This window comes from Ascaphus truei, chromosome 7, assembly GCF_040206685.1.
Source record: "Ascaphus truei isolate aAscTru1 chromosome 7, aAscTru1.hap1, whole genome shotgun sequence".
NCBI classification, from domain to species: domain Eukaryota; kingdom Metazoa; phylum Chordata; class Amphibia; order Anura; family Ascaphidae; genus Ascaphus; species Ascaphus truei.
Window position 1 is genome coordinate 37,595,515 of NC_134489.1, and position 19,819 is coordinate 37,615,333.

Here is a 19,819-nt window from a genome sequence, read left to right on the forward strand (position 1 = left end):
CACAAAGCAGACACTTAATAAGCAAGCATACTTTAGAGCCCAGCGGACAAATAAAGCAGGTTAGGGGGAGGGGTGATAATGGGTGACAGTAAGAATCGCCGATCATCCTAAACAAGAACAGCCTGGCTGATGCTAAGACACTCTCAGCCCCCTCCACCCACAGAATACCTGCTGTCACACTGCATCCAGTGTGTCCCGCTGCAGAGGAGATGATTCACTGGGGTAAGTGTCTGGAGCTGTGCGTAGAGTCCACGTGCCACCAGCTGGGTTAATCAGAACAAGGAAGCAGGAGAAGCGGTGCACCAAGGAAAGGAGGTGAAGCCAAACGCAGCTCTAACTAAAACGGCTATTTATTGAAAAAAAAAGAACAAAAATCACATGGCTAGGTAATCTCTGACGCATTTCATCCCGCAATGGACTTTGTCAAAGAGTGAGTGGTAAAATGTCTGTGTGCTCCCCTATAAAGTACTAACTATACTGTGATAGGCTAATACCTAACAGATCTAAATGGCATCACCTCTAACACAGCTGAGTCTTAATGAATGAGGGTGCCATATAACCCATGCAGACATATTAGTACATAGAGGAAAAAGCAACACAGATGTAGCTAATACACAGACAATTAACAGACATATTTAACAAATATGACAAAATTGATACATAAGGAATGAATAAACAACTTATTGCAACAATACTGTAGAATAGTAACACCAGTTGTAGTAAATGAATAATATTTACAAACCAACAAACAAGCAACGTGAATAAAAGCAAGGACATGATTGGTAAAATGATGAATAAATAAGTCACATAAATAAATGTAATTAAGAATAAGATGATATAACAGTGATGAAAAACGAATGAAAATAATAAGGCAATGAAAAATAAAAATTCGACGTGGACGAATTTCGTCCAGCCTCCCTGTTGATGCGCGAGTCAGGCTCCGCCCTCTGACCTCCGTGAAGCGCGCGGGTCAGCGCGTGACTGGTCCCACCCACTCTGGTCCCAGAAATCTGCGTGGGAGTGACGCACAACCTAAACTCCGCCCCCTGGCTTCCGTGACACGCGCAGGACGGCGCGCAAGCAGCTCCACACTCAATCCTGATTAGGCTACATCATAGGGCACACCTGTGTGCACCAGCAGCCAATCGAATTACACTTCCTGGTTCCGCCCTGGCTGGCTATTGGAGGCTCATCCTTTATATACCTTCATTCTACAGTCAGTCATTGCTGAGCATAGTCATTGTGACGCCGTGCATTGCCACATCCGTGTTGCTTATCCTGCCTGGCCTTGCTTTGTTGCTGTTAACCTCTTGTTGCCTAAACCCTGCTAGCTCCTTGGACTCCGCTTCTCTCTACTCCTGATCCGGCTTGTACGACGATTCACCAGTCTCCAATCCTGACCTTGGCTAAGTACTCCAACGATCCGACATTCTCCTATCCTGGGTAGAAAGAGAGACAGAGGGGCGCATACAGGGGTCAGAGTTAATATCAGACCAGTAGTTGAAAACACATACAATAGTAAACCAATGGTTAAGAGCACAGGGGTGATAAGAGTATAACGCAATATGTACTCACACAGGCCTGTGTGGTACTGGGTAGTACTATAGGTATCTTTATTTTCTTTCCCTCCTTCTTGCTAGTCAGTCATGCTCCTTCTCCCTCTGTACATCATGGATGGGCCACTCAGGGCGCATGTAGTGGAAGATCGCGCCACACAGATAAATAAAAATACGTTTATTTGGCAAAGAATGTGAGACAACAATTCACTCACATGTAAAAAACTGCTCAGGGACGCCGACGTCAACCTACCGCTCTCCGATGCAGTGTGCTCCTGTTCGCCGCGTCCGGTCTACAGGACTGTTCACCGTCAGTGCAGGCGCCAGCTACGGTGTCCTCGACAAGACACACAACTTCTGGTCCAGGTCTCTTTTTTCTTTATAAGCGCGGAGTGACGCGCGAAACGCGTAAGAGTTATTCTTCGGCTGCTATGTGCCAATAAAGCTTTTTGTCCAGTGAGAAGCCCCGGTTTGCAGTTTTTTCTTCTCAGGAGCAGTTGCACCGCCAGACCCATCTCTTTCATTCTCTACTTATACCTACCCCGGTTGGAGCACGCTGAAGTCCAGGCGCCCTTGCACACTAAAACAGTGAGTTTGTTTCATTATGTATGTCTACCCTATATAAGTTATTCCTCGGGACAGAGGCTATTGGGGAGACTCTATCACTGCATCATATATGTGTGACAAGGGGTTAAATTCCACATATGGGACAGTCTCTGAGAGGTTATAACAAGCCGATACTATGTACACTTATGTGTTTGCTGGATTCTTCTGAAGTGGCGCCGCTAGGGTGTAAGGAATCCGCTCCACTGTTTACTGGTTACCTTACCTTGCAGACCGGTGCAGTTCTGGAACAGCTTTCCTGAGGTTTGCTGCAGCCTGGATTCACTCAAAGCAATACACACTCCCTCTGGTATCTACTGCAGCTGTGCAGCCTTTCATTGCAAACTATACTTGCATTCACTCATTAGGGGCAGTACCTTCACACCCCCGCCGGGGATTGGCCCGCTGGCCTTTAAGTATTGCTTGCCCATAATGCTCCTTGCCGAGCATAGTCCTAACTGGATGTCAACTGTTTTGCCACAAGCTCTCGCTTGTTCCCCTTTGCTGATACCAGGTCACGCCCTGCGTCCTTCAGCTTCCTTCAAGCCGTTTGTTCTCCAATGCTGATTTCAGGTTACGTCCTGCATCCTTCAGCTCCCTTCAAGCCGCTTGTTCCCTTATGCTGATAGCAGAGGTTTCGTCCCTGCGTCCTTCAGCCTCCTGGATTCCTGCACTAAGTAGAGGTTTCGTCCCTGCGTTCTGCAGTCTCCTGGATTCCTGCACTGAAGCGGAGGTTTCCCTGTATCTACAGCTTCCTGGTTCCTGGGGCCTACTCTTTCCCTAATATAGAGAGGCCGTGTCCTGGTTCCTGCGCTGAAACGGTGGATTCCCTTGCCCGCTCAGGACTTTTGCGCTGTAGCACTGGTGCACCCGTGCAGCAAGACGGTGTGCTATTCTGGTCTGCCTACCATCTCCTGTGACCAGCACCATGGGCCATGGTCGTCGCTCGCGCAAAGGCCAACCCCGCGCTCCTAAGCTGAAGCGGGTTTCTCCTATCTCCTTATTGCCGAACTCCTGCATGGACAATGTTTATCCTGACGTCTCCTGTTCTGACCCTGGCTTGTACAACGACGACGCTGTCTTCTCCAATCCTGATCCTGCGACATATGACTACGAACTGCGCAATCCGGATCAGCCTGCGCGGTCTCAGGTCGGTGCTTTTACAACCCCACCTCAGCCTCGCGGTCCGACCCTGGTTTGTGGCGAGCAGAACCCTGACATAGGGAGCTTGGGACTCCCATTTCTCTTCAATTGTCTTTTTCTTGAAATGTCAAGTTCTCTTTAAATTTACTTTGTTTTTTTACTTATTTTCTCGAAATCTTCTTGAATGAGTTTCTGAAAAACTTCTAAATATTGACCTTTCGAGCCACAAGGATAAAATTTAGACCTCTCTTTGAGGTTTGAGTGTTTAAAACTATCAGTCGGATCCTCATCAACAACTGTATTAGATATGCCACTGTTTCTAATACCTGGGTTTTTATCCAAAAAGAACATTTTCAGGGTCATCTGTCTGATGTATTTATTTGAATCAACAAACAGACTGAACCCGCTGGGTCCCATTGATGGAGCAAAATTTAACCCTTTCGATATTAGTTCCTTTTCGGTGTCAGTTAGAATTTTCTTGCTCAAATTAAAAATACTGGTTACTTCTACAGCTCTTTTTGTTTTGGGTTTCCCTCTGCCTCAACCTCCTCTAGTGGTTTTTTTTGCCGCTTCTCTCTGGTGACACTTCTCTGAGCACTGAGAAGCGGCTGGATAGTGATATTGGTGGTGGGGGAACCTGTTCTAAAAAAACCTCTGAATTAGCATCTGTTGTTCTGTTCTCCCATACTGGGTTCCTATCATTCCCTCTACTCTTTGGTGAGTTTGCTCTCTGTCTCCATGGTTCTCTACGTTCCCTGCTGTTTCTTGACCTATCTTCTCGATGAGGCCTATAAGATCGTGAGTAGTTGTCTCTAAGGTCTATACTTCCTTACATGGTTGTCATAATTGGATCTGTCTGGCCTATTTCCATATTCTCGTCTATGGTCAAAATCTCTCCTATCCCTTGTGTAATCTTCATGATAGGGTCTGTAAGATCTATTCTCATAGTCTCGTCTGGACTCAAAATCTCTTCTTTCTCTTGTCTGGTGGGACTCTCTTCCTTGTGAGATATCTCTATCTTTGTAATTAGAGTGTTCATATCTGTCCCTAGGGATATGCTTACCTTCCTCAACAAAACTCACCCTTCTATATTCTGTCAGTACGTCTGTCTCCTTGCGATCCATCTGTGTCTCTCTCTTCCTATCTTCCCTAGTTGGTTCTGACCTGAATGACTCCCTCCTATTTTTAGAGTCTATTTTGTCGGTCCTGGTATATGTGTTAGTGTTGCTCCTGTTCTCCTCTCGTGGTGTTCTGGGAGGGACTAGTGAAGTCTTCTGCCATTTCTTGTGGTTTCCTTCCAAATAATCTCTCTCATCCCTTTCAAACTTTTTGTTCTTTGACTCCAAAAGGCTCTCCTCTAGTTTATCCAATTCCTCTGCCAAAACTCTGTTCCTCTCTGTGAAGGTTGGATTCTCCATTAGAGGTTCTAGTTTTGTTTTAATATTGTCAATATCCTTATCTAGTTCTGCTAATGTCATATCATGATGTTTAATGATAAGATGGATTAAATCAAATGAACACGTGTCTAAAATCTTCTCCCAAGCTACCGTGATCTCTATCTCTGATAGTTCGAAAGAAGATTTTTTAGAGAACCTAAGGCCTCTCGATATACGTTTTGAGGTCAGGTATTTTTCCAAAAATTCCTTATCCCAATAAATTTTCGTATCTTTTTTCAACAGTTTCTCAAGTCTGTCAAATTCATTATTGATAGTTTCTGAAACTCCAAGATCTGTCTTTTCTACATATTTCATTTTATTCTCAAGGTCTTCACCCCATTGTAGCCTTTTTGTAAATACATTCTCGGCTACATTTGTACCTGTCTTCATTTCAATGCCACCTGATGCCATATTGGTAGCTAAATGAGACAGGAGAGACACAAAGGTATGCCGCCACCAGAGAGGGAATAGGGAAACAATGGAAGTGAACTAGGGCGCTCCCTTTACACAATGCTTGAAACTGAACAGAAGAATTAGGTCAAAAATAAATATACATATACCATACTTCAAACGCTCAGTGTCTGCTGCTGGCAATGTATCCCGACTATCCGATACTCTCCAATCCTGAACCTGGCTACGAACTACGACGATCCGAAACTCTCCACTTCTGAACTTGGCAAGTACCATAACCATTCTCCAATCTATAATCCTGACCTGGCTTGAACGACTACTCTACATCCTAGGCGCGCACGCGTGGCTGTGGGTCGGCGTTATCCAATCCTACCGCAACATCGCGGTTGCGCTTCGTTTGTGGTGAGCTACGCGTTAGTGTGTGGGTGTTGTGATTGTGTATGTTGTCTGTGTTGGTTGTGACTGATTGTGTGTTGTGTTTTTTGTGATTGAGGTTGTGTTTATTGTGTCTGTGTTGTGATTGAATGCAGCATTGTGCAAATGTGGGGGCGTACGCTCTCCCAAGCTTGGCGCTTGGGGAGACAAAATTGACTTTGAAGCGCGCTCAGCAGCAGTCAATGCACACACACACTCAGCCACACAAACACACACAAAAATAGCCCTGATCCACGCCCCCCCCCCCCCCTGCTCGTGCTTGCAAAATTATGCAGGACACCCTGTGCTCATGCTTGGAGAGTTGGTGATGTCACCGCTCTCAGCGGCAGTGTGGACGCAGCCTAATGTTGCAAGCGCGAGCTGTTGAAATATGTATTTAGACATATTTGTATTTAAATTGTATACCGTTTAATAAAGGTTTTTTATGTGGTTGATTACATCAGGCAGTGGGGGGGCCCGAGAAATGTAATGGATGAAAAGGGGGGCACGGCTTAAAAAGTTTGCTCACCTCTGCGCTAAAGACCTTACAATATAAAGTTAGTGGATTAAAGCTGTAACCACAGGTACTCACTATAACATTGACATTTTGAACAAGGTTATATAAACTTTCTTAGTAAAATGCTTTAAAAAGGGTAAATCGTGTCTGTTTTGAATAAATTAAACCCCTTCTATTAAAACTTTCTTTTTATTACATTCCTTGCTAGGTATTTTATGTGATGAAACCTGTGGAGATATAAGACATGTTGTTGGTAGAGAGGGAGGAGAAGTTACTCTCCAAGTGGATCAGACGGCAATCACAGACATCACTTGGGTTCAGAGTAAAAGTGTAAAGCACATTGCTACAACAAGACCAGACGGATCTGTCGATATTAGAGATCGTCAGTATAAAGGGAGACTGTATAGCTGGCCTGATGCTTCTTTACACATTACTAATCTAACCAGCGAAGACCAAGGAACCTACATGGGACAAATATTCAGTGAGAAAGAGGAAAATACCTGTACGCAATTGTATGATCTCAGAGTATACAGTAAGTAATTTTAACTCAATCTATATGTAGCGGTCATGTAAAATGCCTACAGTCATCTCTCCTGCTGGCAGTAAGGCCTGGTAAGTGTGGGCATGCCAGCAGTAATCATGGAGGTTTTCCCTCACACCCTGGTGGGGTGCTCTGTGTATGGCTGGGACTGGTCACATGCTCTGACTCCATGGTTAGTGATGTCAGAGATGTGTCAGCCTCAGAAGCTTACATAAGGCACAGCACTGTGTTCTAAAGTTAGTTGCTAAAGTAGTTGGTTGCTGTGAGTTGCTGGAAAGTTCTACCTGAGTGCTGAAAGAGTTCTGGCAGTTATGTTATAGTAACTCCATGGGAGGCTGTGTCCAGGGACCTGGCACAGGACAGTGATTCCTGCGGGAAGTGAATCCCTGATCTAGGTGATATACCTATCTAAAGGGAGCACTGGCGAGATGAGCGGCTGAAGATACTACTTGTGGAGGGCAGTTGCCCTGCCGTGTCAATAAAGATGAGTTCAGCCAGAAACCCTCTCGTGTATCTATCTGGAATGAGTGTACAGAGAGGAGCACCACGGAGGAGTTCCTCGCCAGGATCATCCCCATGCGGACGCAGGGACCCTGGTGAGGTGGAGGCGCTGCACTGGAACTAGGTGAGACTCAGCACACTACCTCAGCTGCCTGTCTGACGGGTCCTCCCCACACACCATCATGCGGGAGACTCAGGAGTCCTGTAGCCAGCAGGTGCACCATATGACATATCCACACTGTAATGGGGTCTGGTTAGACCACAGGGGCCAATGTGAGATTGGGTGGGTCAGGCCGGGCCAGAAATACCGTTACATTTGGAGGCGAGCTGCTGAGATCAGATCCGTCAACAGGACAGGCTTTTAGCTAGGTCACTTGGAAACAGGGAGAGTGTCTGCTGCCACTTTGTGCTGAGTAGGGACGGACCTAGGGGTGGTCAGGGGGCTGACGGGATATTGTCAGTTCGCAGGGACAACCTAGGGGCCTGAAGGGAGTGAGGGGTCTGGAGCGGGCTATAGCTGACCGAGTCACCTTGAGGCAGTGCTAGTTGGTAGGATGCCAGAAGGGACAGCCTGTTAACTTGGTCAGGAGTCCTGGAGAGGGTCTGCGCTAGGCTGACCAAGACAGGTAGACGCCCCAAGTACTGCATGGCAGAGCCAGCCAGAGTACCTAGCCATTCCAGACACTCACCGTAGGGAGCACAGACTGGGAGGAAGGAGTCACAGCAGACACTGAGAGAGTGAGCCTAGCCTGAGGTAGTGCACATTGAGTCAAGCCTAGTTCGGGTACACATGTGGTGGTGCATCTGAGCTAATCTTTATTGTACCGGTGTGGTGGCTGCCCCGCAGAGTGGAGCCTCATGTACGACAACTGTTATGAGAGAGTGGAGGATCCGCGTGGCGCGGAGAACGTTAAATGGCGGACAGAGGCTGATGGGGAGGGCACCCGTGGCGTGCAACCCACTGAAGAGCAGACTGTCGCAGAATTGTCCTTAACGAGTTTGCTCTGGAGCGGAGCAAAGGCCGTGGCTGCCCCGTTTTTATCCTGCCTGGGACAGCGAGGGGCCACCCTTGAAGAGTGTGAAGAAATTGTTATAATTGGGGGAGAACCCCGTGAGAGCGAACGAATGGACTTTTTGGGTGCCAAAACCAACCAAAATGGCGGTTCCCGCTTGCTAGGGAAACCGCATGGGCCAGGCGCAGAAAAAATGGCTGCTGCAGGACTTGCACAGAGCTGGCCGGGAATGGCGCGAACAGCAGAGCCCCGCCCTGATGGGGGGCATGGCGCGAAAGCTATGGCTGCGCCGGGATGGACAGTGACTAATTCAGCCCCTGTGCTGAGTCAACCGTTGAGTTTATGGGACCCTCCCCTGATTTCTACCAGGGGGAGTGACTTTCAATTATGGCCTGTGGGGATGCACCCACTGGGCCCAGGGACTGATATCCAGACGGCGCCACTACAAAAAGAAGTTCCGGCCGTGGAGGTGATTTGCAAGCAAAGGTACCTTGTGCAAAAAGCTGCTGCAAGGAGAAGGCGGGAACTAGCCGCGGGAGAGGACTCCAGCTCTGGGGAGGAAATTGGCGCGAAAACGCAGACCGTGCCCACCAGGACTGAGAGAGGTGCGGCCTTAATTAAGGGGCATGATATTCCCCTGTGGGACCCGCCCATTATTGCAACCCCTGGGGGCGGGTTCCAACTCTGTCAGAGAAGGGAGGAGCCGAAGCAGGGAGTGGCGGATCCAGCAACTTCCACCAGTCAGTTGCGAGGAACCACAGAGAAGGAGAGACCTGTACAGGAAGTGACTCCTGTACAAAGAATGGCCTGCTCCTCCACTGTGGGCACTATGGTCTCCACCCAGCCCTACTCAGTGCCCGGCGGGGTGCTGGTGGTGAGGGTGGCCAATACTGAGACGGTGGTCGGGCTCTGCCTACAATGCGGGCTGCCCGGAGGTACTGTGAATACGATGGCACGTTGCCCTCATTGCGGGACTTTGTATCTGTGGCCTATGCCCACATTCGTCCCAATACAGCCTGCTGACCCCCCGGTGGATGTGACACGGCGCTCTGCTGAGTCCCCGGGCGCGCTGTGGATCAACCGCGCGAGTCCCGGAGACAGGGGACTGGAGCCGGTCAAGTCGGCTGGGTCACTGGCCATTGAGGCGGCTGGATTAAACCCCGCGACAGGGGCAAAGAGACTTTCACCCCGCCCCGCGACCCCTAGGTCGGGGCGAGGGGACTACTCTGATGAGGACCTTCGTGAGCTGGCGGTAGCAAAAACGGAGCGGAAAAGACAGACGGGAAGAACGACGCCCCGTGGGGTGAGTGACCGGACGTCCCCCGCAGATCGGCGATCCGACCGACGGAGTCCCGCCATCCCAGGACCTGGCGGAGATGGGAGAGAGACGCCTACACCCCTGCGGACGGGTAAGCCAAAAAGCCCTATCTCTTACCTGGTCACAACAGACGGCGAAGCGCTGGAAGGGCCGCGCCAGGCCCAACGCGCACGTGGAGGAACGGCATCACTTCCGGTGGCGACGGCGGAGCAACCGGATGTCGTCGTGGAAGAAGAGATCCCGCATGGGGGTCCAACGCGAGATGGCGACGCTTCCGGTTCCGGGGAGGACGTCACTTCCGGTGGCGACGGCGGAACCCAGGAAGGGGAAGCAGCGACGCTTCGGCGATTGGGGGAAGGTCCCCGACCGCTCGTATTGCCCAGAAAATGGAGAGACGGTGTCAGGACTGAGGAGGGTGAGACATCATCCTTGGACCAGTCTACGGACAGCCAGGAGCGGGTCGTAACCCCGTGGGGTCCCGCCCCATGCCCCTATACCCAACCCCATGCCCTAGCTAATGTCCCTACCCCCATCACACGGTCACCGGGTTCACCGCCCAGCTTGGAACTTGTGGACATACCTTTGGGGGGGGAGGAAAAACGGACTGGGGAGAGGCAGCTCAGTGGAGCTACGGAAGGCGATTCACGGGGAGGGGGAGAATTGAGGGTGGCGGATACAGCACCCCAACCGGCAGTAAAGGCTCCGGGGTCCTCGAGGTGGTCCAAACCGCGATCCACAAGGTCGTCAGGGGTATTTTCATTTGATGACGACCGGGAACCAGGGCCTAATCCCTTTAAGGAGACCCGGTGGTGGGCTCCACTATTTGAGGGGTACTCCGCATGGATGGACCGTACTCGGTTCCTCATCCGGCGGGAGGACGTGGTAGATTTCTGGTGGAGAGAGGGAGAGTTTACACCCGAGCAGAGGGACAGGGAATTACAGGAGAGGTGGTTCCAGCTGGAGCGTAGAGACATAGCGCCCATGGGTCCCGACACACTATCAGATCCAGTCGATCCTGATGAGCCCCTATCATGGGTGTTACCTGGGAGGGCAGGTAATGCTGATCTGACCAGGGTCAGTAGGGCGGAGAGGGCTATAATAGTCAGATATAAAAAATCCCATGGGTTGGAGTATCCCTATGTTCCGGAGCCCCTGATGGATGAAATTGAGGACAATAGGGAAACGTGGCTCCAAGAGACTATAGAGTTGTATTTAGTCAATAGGGGGAGCGCCATTGTAGGTAAGAAGGCGGAAGAAAGAATAGACACCCTGATGCGAGTGTGGAGCATAGGGAGAAATGTTCACAAACATAGGGTGACCTATGTGCCAGAGAGAGGATCACCTAGGCATTATTATGTTACGGTCCTGGATATGGGTAACCGGGAAGTGAGGAAACCTGACCCAGATCACTATTATTAAGGGGGTACTGAGACATTACGCGGGTTCGTGGCTGCTGGTCGGGGCGGGCTTGGCGGAATGTACTGAAGTCATGTTTACAATATGCTGAAAATTTGTATGGATGTTAACCTAATTATGTTTTGCGTTGCAGTGCGTCCTGGAAAGAGGTATGCAAAATTAGGTCCCAGCGAGGACGATGGGATTCACCAGGGGGAGAATGTAGCGGTCATGTAAAATGCCTACAGTCATCTCTCCTGCTGGCAGTAAGGCCTGGTAAGTGTGGGCATGCCAGCAGTAATCATGGAGGTTTTCCCTCACACCCTGGTGGGGTGCTCTGTGTATGGCTGGGACTGGTCACATGCTCTGACTCCATGGTTAGTGATGTCAGAGATGTGTCAGCCTCAGAAGCTTACATAAGGCACAGCACTGTGTTCTAAAGTTAGTTGCTAAAGTAGTTGGTTGCTGTGAGTTGCTGGAAAGTTCTACCTGAGTGCTGAAAGAGTTCTGGCAGTTATGTTATAGTAACTCCATGGGAGGCTGTGTCCAGGGACCTGGCACAGGACAGTGATTCCTGCGGGAAGTGAATCCCTGATCTAGGTGATATACCTATCTAAAGGGAGCACTGGCGAGATGAGCGGCTGAAGATACTACTTGTGGAGGGCATGTGCCCTGCCGTGTCAATAAAGATGAGTTCAGCCAGAAACCCTCTCGTGTATCTATCTGGAATGAGTGTACAGAGAGGAGCACCACGGAGGAGTTCCTCGCCAGGATCATCCCCATGCGGACGCAGGGACCCTGGTGAGGTGGAGGCGCTGCACTGGAACTAGGTGAGACTCAGCACACTACCTCAGCTGCCTGTCTGACGGGTCCTCCCCACACACCATCATGCGGGAGACTCAGGAGTCCTGTAGCCAGCAGGTGCACCATATGACATATCCACACTGTAATGGGGTCCGGTTAGACCACAGGGGCCAATGTGAGATTGGGTGGGTCAGGCCGGGCCAGAAATACCGTGACATATACATTAATTAGGAGCACAAACACTGTGGGAAAATAGGATACCAATGGGGTCATTTATTAACATCTCTCAGCTGCAAAAGCACAAAAAAACACAGAACACAAACTCCATTATTTTCCTTGGGATTGTGTTTTTGGAGAATATGGGGCTATAATTTGCGCGACTTTAGTCCCAGTTTTGCAGCTGGGAGACTGCACATGACCCACAATGCACTAAGAACGTGAAACTAAAACTAAAACAACACATTTGCTGAATTCTCTCAGCTGTCTTTATAAATCCCCTACTCATTTTAGTTACAGGATTCTCATGTTGGATTATGTTGGGAATATCTGCGTTTGATCACAAGTAAAAATGTAAAACGTAATCAGGCGCGGTTACATCAGCTCATTATTGTGGCTCTCATCACCTAGGGAGGAGATATAAAAACATGGATACAGTTTTCTCAGTTGGGTAACAGCCCCACATGAAATCTGCAGATAGTTATATTGTGTTATTGTGACAAAAAGTAGTTATATTGTTTTCTTTGTAGGCTTTCAGGACTACATTTCTAAAACTATTAATTATATCTGATATTAAACAACGACCATAAAAATGGCTGCATGGTGAATATGTTACATGGAAGAATGCTTTCATTTTATTACTCTATTACAACTGTACTCTTAGCCTACCTATGCCATTAGTACATTTTGGTAATAGTAATTGTGCTGCTCGTATACAGTATACTCCATTGTGTATAATGCAACAAGTGCACAAGTAAAGCATTCCCTAAAGACAATCTTATACTATATTAGTGAAAGCACTGTATGTTTGCCTGCCTGGATGTCCGGTGTCCCTAGGGGAAATCTCATTGGTCCCTTGGGCCGCCCGCCCCCGCACACCTCTCATTGGCCTGAGGCGGAGTGACGGGCCAAAAAAAACACACCCACACACCCACACACCCACAGTGTCACCACACACACACAGTGTCACCACACACACACAGTGTCACCACACACACACAGTGTCACACACCCACACACACACAGTGTCACACACGGTGTCACACACGGTGTCACACACACACACACACACACACACACACACACACACACACACACACACACACACACACACACACACACACACACACACACAGTGTCACACACACACACACACACACACACACAGTGTCACACACACACACACACACCTCCCTGAACATCGTGACCCGCGCGCACCTCCTCCTCTCCCCGTGTCTCCCGCGCTTTCACCCCGCTCCCCCCCCCCCCCGGCGCCGCTACAGTCAGCGGGACACACACTATTATTACCCCTTCAGCGCCCCCCCACCCAGTGTCAGCGGCCGTGCGAGACCCCCCCTCTATATCTCCCACCTCTCCCCCCCACACATATACATGCCCCCCCCTCCCCGGCGCTCACAACTCACCCCCCTCCCCGGCGGGGGAACAGCCAGTGGCCAGGCAGCCTGCCTCGCGGCACCGAGTGCCCAAGATGGCGGCTTCCTCACTCGCGGCGGCGGCCGGAAGCCTCCCTGTTTCCCGCGCTTTCAGTCCCCCCCCCCCCCCCCCCGGCGCCGCTACAGTCAGCGGGGGAGCGAGCGCCCGGGACACAGCGGGGGAGCGGCCACAACACGCTGCCTCCCGCCTCAGATCCACGTGGGACCTGCCGGACGGGTGAGTGAGCGGCCTTCACCTCCCCTCACCCCCCTTCACCTCCCCTTCACCTCCCCTCCACCCCCCCCTTCACCTCCACCCCCCCCCTTCACCTCCACCCCCCCCCCCTTCACCTCCACCCCCCCCCCTTCACCTCCCCTCCAGTGTCAGTGTCTCCCCGATACCCCCCCCCCCCGGCACCGCTACAGTCAGCGGGGAAGCGGAACGAGCGAGCGCCCGGGACACAGCGGGGGAGCGGCCACAACACGCTGCCTCCCGCCTCAGATCCACGTGGGACCTGCCGGACGGGTGAGTGAGCGGCCTTCACTTCAACTCCCCTCACCCACCCCTCACCCCCTTCACCTCCCCTCACCCCCCTTCACCTCACCTCCCCTCACTCCACTTCCCCTCCCCTCCACCCCCCCTCCCCTCCACCCCCCCTCCCCTCCACCCCCCCTTCACCTCCCCTCCACCCTCCTTCACCTCCCCTCCACCCTCCTTCACCCCGCTTCACCTCCCCTCCACCCCGCTTCACCTCCCCTCCCCTCCACCCCGCTTCACCTCCCCTCCACCCCCCCCTCCCCTCCACCCCCCCCCTTCACCTCCCCTCCAGTGTCAGTGTCTCCCCGATACCCCCCCCCCCCCGGCACCGCTACAGTCAGCGGGGAAGCGGAACGAGCGAGCGCCCGGGACACAGCGGGGGAGCGGCCACAACACGCTGCCTCCCGCCTCAGATCCACGTGGGACCTGCCGGACGGGTGAGTGAGCGGCCTTCACTTCACCTCCCCTCACCTCCCCTCACCTCCCCTCACCCACCCCTCACCTCCCCTCACCCACCCCTCACCTCCCCTCACCCCCTTCACCTCCCCTCACCCACCCCTCACCCACCCCTCACCTCCCCTCACCTCCCCTCACCCACCCCTCACCTCCCCTCACCCCCTTCACCTCCCCTCACCCCCCTTCACCTCCCCTCACTCCACTTCCCCTCCCTTCCACATCCCCTTCACCTCCCCTCCACCCTCCTTCACCTCCCCTCCACCCCGCTTCACCTCCCCTCCACCCCGCTTCACCTCCCCTCCACCCCCCTTCACCTGCCCTCCACCCCCCCTTCACCTCCCCTTCACCTCCCCTCCACCCCCCTTCACCTCCCCTCCACCCCCCCTTCACCTCCCCGCCACCTCCCCTCCACCCCCCCTCACCTACCCTTCACCTCCCCTCCACCCCCCCTCACCTACCCTTCACCTCCACTCCACCCCCCCCTTCACCTCCACTCCACACCCCTTCACCTCCCCGCCACCCCCCCCTTCACCTCCCCGCCACCCCCCCGCCACCCCCCCCCTTCACCTCCCCGCCACCCCCCCCCCCCTTCACCTCCCCGCCACCCCCCCTTCACCTCCTCTACACCCCCCCCTTCACCTCCACACCACCTTCACCTCCCCTCCACACCCCCTTCACCTCCCCTCCACACCCCCTTCAGCTCCCCTTCACCTCCCCTCCACCCCCCTTCACCTCCCCTCCACCCCCCTTCCCATCACCTCCCCCCCCTTCCCACCGCCTCCCCCCCCCCTTCCCACCGCCTCCCCCCCTCCCCACCGCCTCCCCCCCTTCCCACCGCCTCCACCCCCCTTCCCACCGCCTCCCCCCCCCCTTCCCACCGCCTCCCCCCCCCTTCCCACCGCCTCCCCCCCCCTTCCCACCGCCTCCCCCCCCCCTTCCCACCGCCTCCCCCCCCCCTTCCCACCGCCTCCCCCCCCCTTCCCACCGCCTCCCCCCCCCCTTCCCACCGCCTCCCCCCCCTTCCCACCGCCTCTCCCCCCCCTTCCCACCGCCTCCCCCCCCCCTTCCCACCGCCTCCCCCCCCCTTCCCACCGCCTCCACCCCCCCTTCTCACCTCCTCCCCCTTCACGCCACCTCCCCCCTCCTCCCCCTTCACACCACCTCCCACCTCCCCCCACCCGCCGCACGCATTCAACAGACAACCCACCCACTCGCCACACACCTGCCGCATCCTGCCCCTACGCAACAATATCACTGACCAGCTGTCACCCGCACTCGCCACACACCCGCCGCCTCACACCCTAGCAGGACCCCAACCCACAGCCAGCACTCACTACCCACGCGCCACCCGTACTGAACACCCATCCGCCGCCTCACACCCTAGGAAGACACACGCCTCACATTTTCACATCACTTATGTCACCAAAATATACATTGTACTGTGGTGTGTTTACAATAAACCATTTTTTTACAACATCGTATTACATTTTCTTCCATCTTTCTTTTCAACATTATTATGAAACCTTTACAACAAATAGTCGTATTCCACGATTTATAAATAATACTACCTATTACGCATTTACATCCCGGGCAACGCCGGGTCTCTCAGCTAGTACAATATAAAGTTAGTGTATTAAAGCTATAACCATAGGTACTCACTAGAACATTTACATTTTGAAGGTTATATAAACTTGCTTTGTAAAATGCTTTAAAAAGGATAAATCGTGTCTGTTTTTAATAAATTAAGCCCCCTCTTTTAAAACTTTTTTTTTCTTTTACATTATTTTCTAGGTATTTTATGTGATGTAACCTGTGGAGATATAAGAAATGTTGTTGGTAGAGAGGGAGGAGAAGTTACTCTCCAAGTGAATCAGACGGCAATCACAGACATCACTTGGATTGGTTGTAAAATCGTAAAGCACATTGCTACAACAAGACCAGACGGATCTGTCGATATTAGAGATCGTCAGTATAAAGGGAGACTGTATAGCTGGCCTGATGCTTCTTTACACATTACTCATCTAACCAGCGAAGACCAAGGAACCTACATGGGACAAATATTCAGTGAGGAAGAGGAAAATACCTGTACGCAATTGTATGATCTCAGAGTATACAGTAAGTAATTTTAACTCAATAATCTATACATTAAATAGGAGCACAAACACTGTGGGAAAATAAGATACCAATGGGGTCATTTATTAACATCTCTCAGCGGCAAAAGCACAAGAAAACACAGAACACAAACTCCATTATTTTCCTTGGGATTGTGTTTTTGGAGAATATGGGGCTATAATTTGTGCGACTTTAGTCCCAGTTTTGCAGCTGGGAGACTGCACATGACCCACAATGCACTGAGAACGTGAAACTATAACTAAAACCAACACATTTGCTGAATTCTCTCAGCTGTCTTTATAAATCCCCTACTCATTTTAGTTACAGGATTCTCATGTTGGATTATGTTGGGAATATGTGCGTTTGATCACAAGTAAAAATGTAAAACGTAATCAGGCGCGGTTACATCAGCTCATTATTGTGGCTCTCATCACCTAGGGAGGAGATATAAAAACATGGATACAGTTTTCTCAGTTGGGTAAAAGCACCATATGAAATCTGCAGATAGTTATATTGTGTTATAAAGACAAACACCCGCCCCCAGCGTGATGGTTAAAAACAGCCAATGAGAGTCCTAGAAAGCTGGCATTTGTGGCACTGTTTGGCACGAAGGTCAGTCTATGAAGAAGCAGCGGATAACTTCTGCGTCCGTGCGATAGAAGATGGCCGCCACTGTGACAACGGGCCAAGTATGGATATGAGTCCATGAGACGCAGACGTTAGCCGCTGCTTCTTCATAGAATGTCCTTTATGCAAAATGGTGCCACAAATGCCGGCTTTTTAGGACTCTCATTGGCTATTTGTAACCATCACCCTGGAGGGTTGTTATTGTTTTTCTTTATATTACACATTTGTATCTATCATGGTAACCTTAAAGAAACGTTGGTCCTCTTTTCTACGCACAATATAATCATTTAAAATTACTTTGCAGTTTATCACACCCTGTTATGCAGCCGGTGAATAATTAAAGTACACTGGAATATACGGTTTATTTTTTCTTTATTATAATGGGCATTAAACCCCTTTGATACCATATAATTCTCCCACGCAGAAAAATTATCAACTGAAGATATCAACATCCATCACCAAGTCACCGGCAGCGAGACCTGTAACGTCACTTTGATCTGTACAGTAAGCGGATCAGATGTGACGCGCACTTGGTACGACTTCAACAGTCATGAAATAAACGTGACGAATCACACTCTTCATGTATATAACCCGGATACAAACCGGAGCTACACCTGTACTGCCCGGAACCCAGTCAGTGACACATCTAGAACCGTCATTCCGTGGGAATACTGCGAGGAGGAAGGTAGTTTTATTATACATTAAGGGGTCTATTTATCAAAGATTTATTAACCCTGCCTCTGCCCTTATGACGTACCCGTATTATTATCTTTTATTTATATGGCCCGTAGAAGGAGGGAGAAACAACAAAATTATGACAAAATAGTACATATATGTTAAGACAATAGGAACGAGGTCTATGTCCAAGGAGCTTACAATCTAAAATGGCACGGGTGCTGGCATGCCAGGGGCTCTTGTGGCATATCGGGTACATCATGCTATTTTTGTTTGCTTTCTAGGAGATTACGAACTAAACAGAGGTTGGACATACTCCACTTGCGTTTTAGCCATCAGGGGGCTAGTCACTGCCATGTGATCGCTACTAAACCGATCACATGGTCACGATGCCGGAAGTCCGGGGGCACTGGGGGGCTGCCGAACCTCTGACATCATAAAGAGTAACGGAAAACATTTCCAGTAAAACTCATGTGGCTTCTTCTGGGACATAACTGATAGTGTTTTGCTCCAGTTTTGTCCCTGGATTTGCACGGGAGAGACTTTGATAAATCTCCCCATAAAACGTCCTGGGAAGGTTATTTTTCAAAGAGTTGTGGCTGCAAAATTAGGGCTAAACTGGAGCAAAAAAAAAATGCACCAGATTTATCAAATAAAAAATCTAATTTCTTCCTTTGGGTGGTTTCCCTGATAAATCTGGTGCCGTTTTATTGCTCTAATTCTGCGGCAGAAAACGTTATTACATATGTCTATCTGTAATATATATACACATTTTATTCTCACAGCAGTGGAACATTTCTGTGATCAGTAAGTACGGTGACAATAAGGACTGGTGATAGGTAGCACTAACCCTTCTGATGCTTTTTGGTTTGGCCTCTACATTTTGGGGGGATTTTGGTTTTGTCTGAAATAGTTTGGCTTTGGTTCTCATCCTGGCTTTCATGTTAAATTGCATGGAGAACGTATGTTCAATCACAAGAAAATATAAAAATAATGCAATGCATTTTTCCCATGAAAACCCTGTAGGCACCAGCATCACTTCAAAAATACATACACTTCTGTTTGTAAACTCACTTGCAGCTGGATAAGCTGTGTAATACGCGGGCAGAAGCTTATAGGGATCCATGTAAAAATGGATAACAAGCAAAAAGTGATGCTGAGTTCTCATTTGCATGCCATTACCCAGAATCCCAGGCTGTAGTGGAAGCATTGTATGGTAAGAGACAATAGGGAAAGGCGGGGTTCTGGACCTGTCTGAGACATGTGAATGTGCTCATGAGCGGTATTTTTATTTTATTTGTGGTACGCGGGGGGGGGGGGGATTGGGCACTTTTTACTCAACATAACTGTATAAAAAATAGAATAATAAAAAAAAAGCGCAACATGAGCAAGTCCCGGCGTAGCTAAATATTCCACGTCTACAATGTGTATCTAAAGCCCTCTCCCGCCTTAAACCTTTTTCACTGACTGCCCCACACCTCTGGAATGCCCTTCCCCTCAGTACCCGACTAGCACCTTCTCTATCCACCTTTAAGACCCACCTTAAGACACACTTGTTTAAACAAGCATACGAATAGCACTGTGGATATTCTGAACACATGATACATAAAGCTTGGCCCCCTGCAGACGCACTTACCAGAACTCCCTCCTACTGTCTCTGTACGTTCTCCCTACCTACCAATTAGACTGTAAGCTCCTCGGGGCAGGGACTCCTCTTCCTTAATGTTACGTTTATGTCTAAAGCACTTATTCCCATGATCTGTTATTTATATTATCTGTTATTTATTTGATTACCACGTGTATTACTACTGTGAAGCGCTTTGTACATTAATGGCGCTATATAAATAAAGACATACAATACAATATTTTTTAAACAAGTAAAAAAAATTATATTTCTCAATCTTTTGTCAGACTATCTGAAGAGCAAATATTTAAAAAAAAAGAAAACTTCCACTTATTTAATTGTATTGCTATTGTGATGTTTTGATAAGTGATATACCATAATATACGTATATTGTGTATACATAATGTATTTATGAAACGTATTCAATATATTACATATTTACGTACAGAGATTCCAGTTGTTACTCTGCGTCTTTATTTGACCTCA

At 50.1% G+C, this 19,819-nt stretch overlaps 1 protein-coding gene across 2 annotated transcripts in view; it reads left to right on the plus strand.

Moving 5' to 3' along the window:
* LOC142498999 (SLAM family member 9-like) overlaps window positions 1-19,819 on the plus strand; it is a 41,879-nt gene that overhangs the window by 20,831 nt on the left and 1,229 nt on the right. Inside the window, exons 2-4 of one of the 2 annotated variants that reach the window (XM_075607733.1) lie at window positions 6,289-6,612; window positions 16,087-16,410; window positions 17,459-17,719. In XM_075607733.1, coding sequence (XP_075463848.1) covers window positions 6,289-6,612; window positions 16,087-16,410; window positions 17,459-17,719 — 909 coding nt within the window. The remainder of the gene's footprint in view (window positions 1-6,288; window positions 6,613-16,086; window positions 16,411-17,458; window positions 17,720-19,819) is intronic. The other variant, XM_075607736.1, reaches the window with a different exon arrangement.